At 32.6% G+C, this 13,772-nt stretch overlaps 1 protein-coding gene across 2 annotated transcripts; it reads right to left on the minus strand.

Moving 5' to 3' along the window:
* Positions 1–1,720: 1,720 nt before the first annotated feature.
* On the minus strand, positions 1,721–13,752 carry LOC148625427 (signal peptidase complex subunit 2-like). Of its 2 annotated transcripts, XM_088568956.1 has the most exons (6): positions 13,652–13,751; positions 9,528–9,542; positions 8,039–8,122; positions 6,020–6,180; positions 4,417–4,551; positions 1,721–3,970 (listed from the first exon to the last, which is right to left on the minus strand). In XM_088568956.1, the coding sequence occupies exons 1-6, from the start codon at positions 13,685–13,687 to the stop codon at positions 3,784–3,786; spliced, it is 618 nt and encodes a 205-aa protein (XP_088425082.1). In that variant the 5' UTR covers positions 13,688–13,751; the 3' UTR covers positions 1,721–3,783. The 2 variants fall into 2 exon arrangements, with proteins under 2 accessions (XP_088425082.1, XP_088425083.1); XM_088568957.1 differs by lacking the exon at positions 9,528–9,542 and having other exon boundaries at positions 13,652–13,752.
* Between the last annotated feature and the right edge of the window lie 20 nt (positions 13,753–13,772).

Genomic DNA, 13,772 nt, shown 5'->3' on the forward strand with positions numbered 1-13,772 from the left:
TGTCAAGTATCGAACGCAGATATTAATCACAACAAAATGAAGAGCTAATACCACAATCCTGTATCTACACTGGTCTTCGACGCATTTTCATGTGTTATTTTCAAAATTGCATGTACATATTTCGCGAGAGCAGTCGGGGTCCTGGCTACGTCCGAGTACGGGGGTTCAAGTAACCCTGTTTGAATTTATAGGACAGGTGAGACAGTGGTCAATGGTGGTTATTCAACATTACTACAACAGGGACTATAAAGTACATGACGAGAGAAAATATAATCTCTGAAATCTTGACTAGACTTTGACGCAAAGAATCTCCTTTCTGTAAATCCTAGTAATTTCAGATTAAAGCAAACTATCTCGCCCTTTTGTTTACCCCATTTTTCCAAGTAGGCAAATTTGTAACACCAAATATGAGTAGTTTACAATGAATAAAGTATTGAGAAAACTGACCAAGGTTGGGAATTGTATACCGAAAGAATATTAGTGCTTTCACTGTCTGATATTTTTACCTGGATCACAACGGTAAGAGAGTTACAGTCCATGAGTCACTCCGTCCGTCAAGCCAAGGGGTTTTACTCATAGTTTTATCTGGAACTGAACAGTTTCGAACAAATATTCTTCAAAGTTTGCAGTGTTTATATACATATTGAAGATGTGCACCTTTATTATGGAGAAACTTTAATTTTGTCCTCTTAATTTTTTTAGCCCATACATTATATAACTTGCCCAGTGTTTGCCACTTTATGTTGTGGATAGTACCTACTTTGTGTAATTTGTTTCTTTGCTCCTTTACTTATTTGGATTCTTCTATTGTTTTTTGTAACTTCTATCTACAGCTCAATTCTTAAATGGTGATTAATAAATTTTACTTTTCACAGGTCTTCTGTGATGTATGCAGTATTTTTTTTATTATGAACAAGACATGCATGTCTTTATTCTCTTTATCAGGTATAGATTTTTTTTATATCCACTGGAAACAAAGTTTGTTTATATTATTAACATTGTTCTAGACACATGTAAGCCAAAACAACTGACAGTTTTTTTTTAACATTTAAATACCTTAATATTTTATAATACCAGCTGACCTTTAGCTGACAAGTTAACCTGTCATGCTTCCATTGTTATATCATAAAAAATACCAGCTGGCTTTTAGCTGACAACTTAACCTGTCATACTTCCAGTGTTATATCATAAAAAATACCAACTGGCTTTTAGCTGACAACTTAACCTGTCATACTTCCAGTGTTATATCATAAAAAATACCAACTGGCTTTTAGCTGACAACTTAACCTGTCATACTTCCATTGTTATATCATAAAAAATACCAGCTGGCTTTTAGCTGACAACTTGACCTGTCATACTTCCAGTGTTATATCATAAAGAATACCAGCTGGCTTTTAGCTGACAAGTTAACCTGTCACACTTCCAGTGTTAAATCATAAAGAATACCAGCTGACTTTTAGCTGACAAGTTAACCTGTCATACTTCCAGTGTTATATCATAAAAATACCAGCTGGCTTTTAGCTGACAACTTGACCTGTCATACTTCCAGTGTTAGATCATAAAGAATACCACCAGGCTTTTAGCTGACAAGTTTAACCTGTCATACTTCCAGTGTTATATCATAAAGAACACCACCTGGCTTTTAGCTGACAAGTTAACTTGTCATACTTCCAGTGTTATATCATAAAAAAATATGAAACCAACTAAATAAGAAAAAGAGTTAAAACCGAAAAATACTTTCCATTTATTATTCAGAAGATGTTGAAAGTCAGATGTACAAAATTTCTACTCAAAACATCTAACATTAATTCTTTTCAAAGGAGTCAGGCATGGATTCATAGGGGCCAGACCTGGAATTCACCCCACCTAGTATTGGGTAAAGATTTTCTCATTTAGAAAGAGAATAGAAAATATTGATTAGCAATACTTTGTAGTTGAATAAACACCAACATGTTCAAATGGTACATCTAACTCTAGTATTGATCTGAACAAATTTAAAAAAACATAGAAGTTCATAAAAACATATTCAAGTTTGAAATCAAATCATTTATACAATGAATAAGATGGTGATATAAGACACATCAATACAGGTATAATATTACTAGTACACTACCAGTTGAGTCAAAAACTTGGAATCAACTGTGTGAATGCACCCATTTTTAAAGTGTTTAAATGTTCTTCACTAGCCAAAAGCCATATGATTATAGAAAATAGGTGTAACATCTGCACAATTTCCATCTTTATCTGCCATTTTTTTTTACATAATAAAGATACATAAAAAATGTCAAATAACTGAATTGTTTTTTTTTCCTTTATACATAACATGTAGATATAAAATGGCACAGTGACTGAATATAAGAGAGGTCAAAGATATATAAGAATGACTTCAATGAAATCTACACCAGGGGTCCAAATTTACTTTCAAAAGTAAAAGATTAAAGATCCATTTGAAATCAATGGTCCACTAGAGAAAAGCCAAATCTTCCACACAGAGTCAATGAATAGACAAAATGACCCTAGATCAGCAATTGAGGGGCCTAGACCTTGGACCAACACTAATTTTACCCCCTGGTACATTATACATGTACTCAATCATAATTTTTTGGTTGATCTTACTAAGACTTGTACAGAACATAAGTTATGACATCATATTTATAGAAAATAGCATTTACATAATTATTTTTTAAACCCAAGACTTTTTGTGAACCTGACTAGTAACTGACATGTATGAGGCCACAAGATACAGTACAGTTCCATTACATCTATTTTTAATCATTTTAAACTCACCTCATTTGAAAGTGGTTAAAATGAAATCAAGTTTGAAATGTAAAAAATTGTCATTGGATGAATGAAGTACTGGTAGTTAGAAAACATGAATATTTACACATTTGAGATTATGCAAGTGATTAATTATAGAGTCAATGATTTATTTAAAGTGGCCAAAATACTTAAAGCTGCATTAGCTGTCAAATTCAAAATTTTTTTTTTGGAAATATACCTTAACTGAATTATTTTTACTAATTTGTACTTTTCCTGTACAATTTCATTTGATATCCACTCATAAAATGCATTAAATACAAGAAATAGGTGTCTATATATTTATTGTCTTGCAAGACAAAAAAATCAACCTAGATAAGTTCATATGCATGTGACTTCTGGTGACCTTAATACGCGCCTGTGCTGTAGGGGTCACTTCTAAAATAACAAATATGATTGCAAAGCGAATGTGGATATTCAACGGCAAGGAAGACCGACGGACTGAAGCCGTAAAAGAAAAAAGTTCAAATATAACGCAAGGATCCTTTTGAAATTTACATATTGTGATATAAAGTGGCTCAAATATGGTCATTACTCCTTTAAGACTAATCAAGAAATAGATGAAATGAAATGAAAACAAAACATGTGCTTACCTGTGTAGCCATTATTGTTTTTTTTTTACCAAGGTTAAAGTATTTTTAACCCATGTGTATGTACTGTCAGCACTTCGAAAGTAATAGTGAAAAATAATTAGATCAGATCTATCGCTCTTCTCCGATTGAAAAAACATTATATTCACAATATTCTGTAGGTATTATGGACACTGATTGCTCCAATTGCAATACTACAAACTTACTTCACTGAATCAGCAAAATTCAGTAGAATAAAAACTGAACGAATTTGACAGCTAATGCAGCTTTAAGTTCATCTCAATTTATACAATAGATTAACTAGGATACACATTTTTTACCAGCCCATGATAACACTGAAAAATACAAAACAAAAAAAAAAAAAAAAGTAAAATATTTATTCCTTTTTAGAGGCAGCTGCTATTCTGCCTTGCAGAGTTCTAACTTCTGGCTCAAATAGTTTGAATACAAGAACTCCATCTTCATCAAAGAAATTATTGACAGGTTTTTCAATTTCTTCTTCTCTAGATAGTCCAGTTTTACCACTAATAAATGTCAGTTTCAGTTTGTACATATGGTCATATCTGAAATTTAAAACAGAAAATTTTATTTACCGTAATTTGTGATGGATGTTTGTGCACATAAACATCAATCATAATCTTCTAGAGATACTCAAAGTGGTTCAAATTAGTGTTGGTCCCTTAATTTCAGATGCAGGACTATTGAAATTTCATTTACCTTGATCTTGGACCCACATATGTTTATTGAGGACTTTTCACTTCTTCTTGTAAATCTTTCATTTAGGATGCAAAAAAAATTCAGAACCTATCACTCTTGAAAATAAATTTTAACCCTTGTGTTACTATGTTGATTATTGTTCATACTACTAAAAAATTATCATGTTAATACATATTGAAACTAATAATTCTCTTCTAAATTTGTTTTACAAAATGATACTTTTAATGGTAGAAATTACTTTAAAAAGTTCAAGAAAAACTTTCAAAGCATGTAAATTTATCACAACACTTACTTTTTCAATACAGAAGCTAACTGCCATTTGTCATCAGGTTCTAACCCAGCTTTATCCTTGTCTAAGGTAACCAAAAATATATTCTTCTCTACATGTGTGGTATAGAGTGTTAAGACACCCATTAATGTGAAATATCTGTGTAATTGTTAAGGCAAATGTGGACAATGGATTCAAAAATATCTTTTTTAATTATGACAAGATAAAATTTGTTATTTAAAATACAACAATAAGTACACACGTTACTGGAGACAAATGACTTTTTTTAAGTATAAAGAGCAGTAACATTAGTATCACAGGATTCTTAAATTTCATTATTGATTTGAAAGTTTTTATACACAAAATGTACAAAATATGTTACCTATGAACTAAAGTTTCATTGTCTTCACTTTCTAGCATTGAACCTACCTATGTTTAAATACTGACTCATTACTTATATGTACATTTGTTTAATTGAAATGTTCCAGTTCCATTATATTCAACCAATTATTTCACCCTTCAATTTCTTTCAGTATATTTTACAAAAGCAATAACAATCTATGTAAAATGGTCCAGTAGTTGATACAAAATGTATTAAGTATGACTAAATCACTTATTGACTGCTTTTACACAATTCTTTAAATTGGTGGAATGTAATTATAATGAACCATTACTACTTTGTATTATAATATTCTTTATTAATGTTTATATTATATTTACCGAAATTCTAAATCAATAGCATCAAATTTAAATAAATGTACTAAGAATAATTCATTATGCTGTAACATTCCAGATATTCCAAGCATTTCTGGATGAGATTGTTTTGCTACAAACTCTGCCAGATTTTTATGTGCTAGATAACAGAAGCAACAGCTTGCAAATACAGACATGTTGATCCACTCAAAACACATCATTTGAACTCCTAGCCAACCAAACATCACTCTTTCTCCTTTAAGCCACATGCTTTGCAGAAAAACAGTGGCTGACATTAGTTCAAACATATTTATTAAGTACTTTGCATATTTTAACATCAAGTCAAAACGATATAATAAAATGAACTACAGCAAATTAATTACTGGATTCAGAAACAAGACTTAAATCTTACATCAATCCGTCTGCTGAAATCATGAATAATAGTTATATCATTGATATATAGCATAGCTCAAAGAAGTAATGCTCTAATGCTCATAACCTGCATTCGGTGAGTTAGGTGCAAAGTGAAGAGGTTGATATTTAATGCCCTAAGTATTTACTCAGGTCATAAGCAATTTTCAAAACTATTCAAAAGAAGTAATTGTGTAATTTAGGTTCTTAATTTGAAGTGTTTGCTCTGTATCAAAACATTTTGAACCTGGGAAAGCATTTCCATGTTATACTCATCAAACAACTCATCTGATCTAAATAGGAGATTTGAAGTCAGTTGATCAGAAAGATGAAGTGCAAAGAAGATATGTTGTCTCCTAAGCATATGATATAATGGACAAAAGAGTAAGAAGTGACCAGCAGATTTTGAGATGATATTGTAATGTTATGTACCGTGATAAATAACTACTCTAACATGACACACATTTTTTTCTGAATTGAATTACAATATACAAGTTAGTTAACTCTTAACATAGAAGGATACGATAGAACACAAATAATGAGAACTGGTCGAGATTCTGGGAATGGTCTTATGTAATCCCACACCAAGGCAAACAATGAAAATCCTACTGCCACAGTACAGATCAAAAGACGAAGATCCATCAATTTGTGCTCCTCTTTAAATCCAAAGTTCTCTGTCATAACCTGTATATTTAAAAAAAAAAAATGTTGAAGAAAATGTTACGGTAATCATTTGTTGTAACATATAGAACATTCTAACGCTATGAAATCCTACAAGGTCTGATCTTTGAACAAATCGTAGCCCTTATGACCAGTCTACAGTTTCTCCCCAATAGTAATTTTAAGACAGAGTTACTGGTAAACCTTAAGTGTTACAATCATTAACTTCGAGAGAAAAAGGGCATTAACTAAGTCCTACAATCTCCTGACCAAATGATGAAAATTGTAGAAAATTTGATGCATGGCCAGAAATAGTTTCAAATATTTTCTCTACTCCATCTAGTATTAGAGAAATGACCAAACATAAGGGGATTTACAGTGTATCATTGAGTTTTATTGATGCTATAGTATCTATAGTATTACAAAGTTGTCTGATATAATTTTAAAACTACATATCTCAAAGACACTGTGACAAAAATGAACTATATGGGATCTTGTTTGGTGTCCGAAAAGAAAAAATTTACTGACGCAAGATAATAGGGAGGCAAAGTGATACATATTGTTTATGGCCTTATCAAAGGTGGATAATTATATAATTATATTCTATAATTATATTTTTAAGTGTAATATAAACAAGCCTTCACCAAAATCAAACCTATAAGCATCAATCAACATGCATTTTACTCGAATGTATAACTGTAATAAACAAGAGGCTCCCAGGAACCTGGATCGCTCACCTTCTTGAATTTTGCCTTTCAAAGGCAATAAATTAAACAAGAAGTTGTCCAACAATTTTGACTAAAGAAGTCTTTGGTAGGACTATTACAAGATCTTTTCAACAACTGAAAGTTTCTTTTAATCTATCATAGTTTCCAAGATATTGACTGAAAACTATTAAAAAAAAGTCATTTTTCCCCTTTCAAGGGCAATAACTCTTACAAGGAGTCTGAAGACTTTTGTAGTCCTAATAATATGGATCATTTCAGCTATTGAAAGAATTTGGATAAACCTAACCGTTTAGGAGATATATGTGAAAAACTACTGTCTGACTCCTATGTTCTATTTTTGGTAATGGTGGCCATGTTTTTTTTCGACAAATCAAAAATCCCCACATCAGTTCTATGCAGGACACCCCAAGGAACATTCATACGTTTCAATTGACCACAGATAGATCTCATCATGCTGAACACTTTTACCCAGTCAGAATTCAACTAAACCTAACCGTTTAGAAGGTATATGTGAAAAACTACTGTCTGACTCCTATGTTCTATTTTTAGTAATGGCAGCCATGTTTTTTGACGAATCAAAAATCCCCCCATCAGTTCTATGCAGGACAACCCAAAGAACATTCATACCAAGTTTGGTTTCAATTGGTCAAGTAGTGTCAGAGAAGATTTTGGAAAGAAATAACATTAAAAATAGCAAAAATCATTGAAAAAGGGCAATAACTCCAACATGGCTTAACGGATTAAAAGCAAAATTTGACCAGAGATAGATCTCATCATACTGAACACTTTTACCCAGTCAGAATTCAGCTAAACCTAACGTTTTGGGAGATATATGCGAAAAACTACTGTCTGACCCTTATGTTCTATTTTTAGTAACATCGGCCATTTTTTTTGCCGAATCAAAAATCCCCACATCAGTTCTATGCAGCATATCCTAAGAAACATTCATACCAAGTTTGGTCCTAATTAGTCATGTAGTTTCAGAGGAGAAGAGTTTTGTATAATTGTTAATGATGACGACGATGACGGTGGATGCCAAGTGATTGCAATAGCTCACATGGCCTTTGGCAAGGTGAGCTAAAAAGCCAAATTTAAATACCAGTATATACCAGTAAAATACTAAAGAATAGACTAAAGAGCACCAAAAACCACACCTTCTTAGCAGCATCATCAAGAGCATTTTTTAATGCTGAACAATCCCACTTGTCAATCTTGACTGGTTTCTCATCAGCCTTCCACTGAAATGATACATTCAAATTTTTAAATCAAATAGAAGATGTAACACACTAAAGCTTCTCATTACACATTTAACTGTGTGTAATTAGTAACACCATACTTAATTATTCTTTTATTTAACAGCATTTTTGTCACTGGAATTTCCCCACTAAAATCATTTCCAGTGTTTCCAAAAGAGTAATGTAACTACAGTTTGTTGATAGCTAACTGTAACTTATTCACCAGTGACAGATACAGGCAGTGCACGGGAATGGCACCCCTCCTTTTCATTGGAATTTTTTTCATTTTCATGAGTAAAATTGACCAACAAAGTGAAATAATGTCCTAGCACCCCCCCTTTTTCTGAGGAACTCTGGCTGGCACCCCTCCTTTTCAAAGTGTCTGGATCTGCCGCTGTGCACATAATACAAAATTTAAGTTAACAATATTCAATAGAACTGATTACCATATGGGACTCTCATGGTTGTGAAGAAAAACCCACAAATTCAACAATAACACAACCCAATATTATAATTTACATGCAAGCACTTGAACTGGACATGTTGCTGTAAACAAGGTACCAGTAATGAGTTTTATTTATGGAATATTAAAAAAAATGCAACTTCAGTCTTGTGGAAAAAAAACACCATTTTGACAGAAAGAATGCTGGGCTTTCTTGATAATTTCAATGACTCATTATGGGAGATTTATGTCATAGTTACAGTTTCAAATTTGGGAGAGAAAACAATTCCTTCTTAACCAAGCTTGATCTTCTCTCTTAAACATTAGTTTCAACTTGCATGTTGCAAATTTCAAATGAAGGATAATCACTATTTACTGTCATATCAAATATCAATGTTAATGTAGTATTAATATATATTAATAATCGTATGCATCTCTCCAGCCAACAAGCAGACCTGTAAATTCCTGAAATGCAAGTGTATACAATGTATAAAGCCCCTTACCAAAACCAAAATGGTAATATTGTGATTCTTTAATCATAATTAAAATAACTGTTTATGTAGTAAGACATGAATGACATCAGATATCCAATTACCTTTGACCTAGTTCCTTGCCCAAAAGTAACTATTTTAAGTGTTAGATAAAACATCCACAACCTTCTGTATATTACAGGCAACACATGCTTTCAAATTGTAAATGCTGTCAGATGGATAAACTTTTCATATAAACCTTAATGGATATACATGTACATGTATACATGGCATTATTCTTTTAATTTTTCAAATCAATTTTATCTTATATGTGAACATTGCTAATCATGTTGATTGACATCCAAACAGATGTCTGATGAGAAAACATGAGGTATAAAATTTACAACATATCCAACTTAAACAAATGTAACGTTTCCCAAAAGCAATCTAAGATACAGGTTAAAACAATGAAGGATTTCTTTTCATGCAAACTAACCTGATCCTCTTCCTGCTACAAAAATGACAAAAAAAAATAACATTGCTTAATTACAATTACAAAGTATATCTTTTATATAATTTTAAAAAATCAGATCCTACTTAAACTTTTGTTTAGGGTGTGAAAATAGACCTAATATAATAAGAATAGGTATGGTGTATATGTCAAAGAGACAACAACCCCACCGAATAAAAATGTCAGCCCAAGGCCACCCACTGGTCTTCAATAAACGACAAATACATGTATATATATGTAAATATATATATTTTTTTTAAAAATCAAGTTAGACAAGAGACATAATTAAGCAAAGAACTGTTTATTTTTTGATTAATTGCAGGTTTGCAGTCCTAATCCTCAGAACAATTAAGTTAAAATAATTTCAAAAACTATAATAGAACCGTCCTACTGCACAGGGTACAATGTGTATAACCATACAAGTATTGGGTTCACACATGTATGGACCTGGCTATTCACCATTCTTCTTATATATGCTTAAAAATGAAACATATTTGATATGGAAATTCAAATGATTGCAGAAATTAATATCAAATGATCATTTTCGAATTTTACAAAATACTATTTAGACTTGTTTCTGTATAATGCGCAGGGTGGTTTTCCCATTAAAAGTTAATGTAAAAAACTTTTTTACTGATGTATGTATGTATTGTACACAGTGAAAATAGCATAATTTATTACAACCAGAAACATTTCTGGCTTTGATTTATTTGTAAATAGAAGGGATCATTTCGTCTGTTTTGTGTATTTATTTCAATAAAGAATATTGTTTTTGTTACTTTTTTGTATTTATCTGTTTTGTCTATGTTTATGTGTATTCATTTACTATTCGGGTAAGAAATGTGTAATGTAGACAAGAGCTGAAATTGTCAGCTTGGACATATGTTTTGATTACCTTTGAAAGCTTTCTATTGAGAGTAATAAATTTCTGAAGATAGCTAATTCCAGAAGATTTGTTTGTTTGTTGGGGTTAATGCCCAAGCAGCAATATTTCAGCTATAATCAGGCGATGAACATGAAGTGGATGATAAAATGAACATGAAATGAATAATGGAATGGGACACAAGGATAATGGGGTCGACAAATTTTGATTGCCATAGGAAATAGGGAGAGGTGGGTAGGGTCGGGCCATTCAGCCTCTTGTGGCGGAGCCTTATGGTTCCTACTCCGGGATATACCACAGGTTTTTTAACGTGCGAGGAACATGGCACATTTCCCACACGGTGCACCACTATGGCTTGCGGTCAGGTTTTCCGTATTATAGCCTGACAACCCCAGCATGTAACATACCAGGGGTACCCCATTCCACCACCTGGGGCATGCAACCCAGTTGCTCTGTGGGCAGAGCGCCCTAGCCCCCAGCTAAGGTTCTGAGCACTATTTAGTCGCCTTTTACGACAAGCTTAGCGCTCCTGCAGGCCTATTCATTCACACTCGGACCTGCACAGGGTCTTCTAATTCCAGAAGAAGGACTGTTTTTACTACAATCAATTAAGGGGTCTGAGCGATCCTGCAGATGGTCATCAAGTGACGGTCGGCCAAGCGTGATAATGAGATGCAGAATTTTCTCCGATGTGTATCGGGGATACATAAAGGGTTTATGTTTAAAATTAATAGTTTTTATGTTGGATAAGGATTTTGATGATAGTTCACTGAAAAAAGGAAGCCAGTATTTTCAAAAAGTAGAGTATCCAATAACTATGAAGTAGAATTCAATACGATGCGTAAGTAACGATATTTTTTTGAAACAAACTACTTCGTCCAATGAAAATATTTTAGGGCTCTATGACCAATGTATCCAAGATTTTGTTATTTAGTAATTAAATTGTTTAAACTTGTGTGTATTTTATTAACTTCTTTCAAATCGTTAACAAGTTGTATACACCGTAAAGAAGTAATTATATACACATCACAAAACAATTTACAATCTCCTTTGATAACACTGGTAACTAATTGTCTTGTGTCCTCATCATGATTAATTAATCCCCTCAATATACATGTCAATTGCTTAATAGATATAAAATTAACAGGTGCAACCATAATCAATGACATCTAAATACCCTTTGCAATGCCTCAATAAGCATGTGACAACATTAATTAATCGATACACAAAAACAAAAGTATGGCGGTTGTAAACATAATATGCCGTGTTCTTTGGGAAGGAAATAAAATAAAACCAAACTCTGTTCAAGAAAATCTTATTGACAATCTATGCTTACAAAGGTAACAAGTCAACAAAAAAACTCATGAAAAATCCATAAATATGCTTTGGCAGCTCACAAGTGGTTTCTGTTTTGATGTTGACTCCCTCGAGGTTGTTAATTTTCGAATGATCTTAGGTTTGTAAAAATGTGTTGAAACGACGTATGGGTGTATTATACGCACCCCCATGTTCTGAAATTAGTTTCCTGGTAAAAAAGTGCACACAATACACACCAAAATACAGTAATTTTCCATTACAAAATAAAAAAGTGTATCAAGGAATAAAACTCGAATTACAGGATTCAAATTATACATAAACATTTTAAAATCCCAATTTGCTATTCAGTCAATGCTATATTCGGCATACAATGTTGGGTATTTGCTATCATTTAAGATCATTAGCAAACTGCAAAAACGTGTGGATATCAGTACCAACTTGTAAAACATATTTACATTTTTTTATGCAACCTCTTTTCATTGATCTTTAAATTGATCTATTTTATATAATGTTTAGCAAATATCACACTATCCAGAATATACATGAATTCACACTTGCCAATTTGCTCTGATTTTGATGTCGGAGACGCAATGTAATTTCATTTTGTGAAGTCAATAATCTTTCAGCTGAAGGAGAGTTTAGTGTCAAAACAACAGGAAAATATATTCATTTCATCAATGGTGTCCACAAGTGTGAATGCCCCATTAAATATGAGACAGGTGTAATGTAACTTGAAACGCTCCAGTCAGAGCTACTTAGTCTGATTGAATTTGGTCAGTTGTTACATGTTCTGTTGTGATGTCATAATTTTCACACACCACACCTGTAACTGCTTTCTACCATTATAATTCATTTTTTTGGACTGTTGCAATCACAATCAGACTATTCTTTAGCTTTAATGGACATATGATGGGGACGTAACTTTTTGTAGGTTTAAACTGGTCTGGAGCTGGCATGTCAGTTTACTGTGTTAGTTCTTAGTTTGTAGTCTTTGAACATTTGTGTAATTTAAATTCAGTTTCTTTATTTCCATTGTAAGAAGGGACTCATACCTTTTTGAACTGATTTTTAGATGTGTTTAATTGTGTAATTTTTTCCCATAATAACCAGACTTTAAAGGGGAAAGGTTGTGATCACCTCATTTTGGAACCGAATTGAGCAGAATCGATTTTTAAAACCAGAATCTAACAGAGTATTGCAAAAATTCCAATGAAAAATTATGTGTCCGCTACCCTTCTGTTCCAAAAGTAACAAGCTCCGCCTACTTTCCATTACTATTAAATGTTAACAAAACAGGGTCTCTCGTGGAAAATGATCAAAACTTCAATCAAAAATCTCATTTTTGTAGCAAATATAGTATACAGGAAAATTATTCCAAAATCAAACGAAGTAGGTGTGACATGCACAATTTCAACTGGAAAGTCTTTACAAGCGGTTGATGGGCGGCACTCTGTGGTAAATCTCAATCTCCAACTTTTGTATGGCACATCGTTTTGGCCCCAACCTGACATATCAATATCTGAATAAAAAAGAGGAGGGTTGCCAGTCTGTGGAAATTCGGACTATAGAGTTCCATACCTTTAGCCTAAGCCTGCCTAAGGATGAGTAATTTTTTGAGCAAATCATGCTCTCCCCTTTAACTTGGATAAAGATAACATAGCAATTCTCAATAAGAGTTCTCTGACTGTATAAAAACGTCTGTCTGTCGGTGATTATGTTTTGAACTTGCTTTCAGAAACCAAAATCTTTTTTCCGGTCACATATGGACGTATGTTTCAGTCAGTTTCACCCTTACACGAAATTGACAGCAACTATGAATGCATAGTTTGAATAAATTAGTGTGTGGGTTATTGTTAAGCATAAAATATTATTCATACTGCGCAAAAATAGTACATAAACTGAGCAATACTTTTTCCATTATGCCGGTCTTCTTTGCAGATGCCATATTTTCTGATTTTTCTTTTTTTCGTTTTTACCGGAAGTACACGTACTCTTAACCTCGAAATGTAAAAAAAATAAAAAAGGCTCTT

This window comes from Perna viridis, chromosome 2, assembly GCF_037379345.1.
Source record: "Perna viridis isolate PV_CMFRI_1.1 ecotype Kerala chromosome 2, ASM3737934v1, whole genome shotgun sequence".
Taxonomy (NCBI): Eukaryota; Metazoa; Mollusca; class Bivalvia; order Mytilida; family Mytilidae; genus Perna; species Perna viridis.

Bases quoted from the DNA above. Each gene is read 5' to 3' on its own strand.
- LOC148625427 (XM_088568956.1), bottom strand. From the start codon at position 13,687: ATGGCATCTGCAAAGAAGACCGGCATAATGGAAAAA. The intron at 6,181-8,038 runs GTGTGGTTTTTG...TTAAATATACAG, and splicing joins TTGATGATGCTGCTAAGAAG to GTTATGACAGAGAACTTTGG. The intron at 3,971-4,416 runs GTAAGTGTTGTG...TTTAAATTTCAG, and splicing joins TTAGCTTCTGTATTGAAAAA to ATATGACCATATGTACAAAC.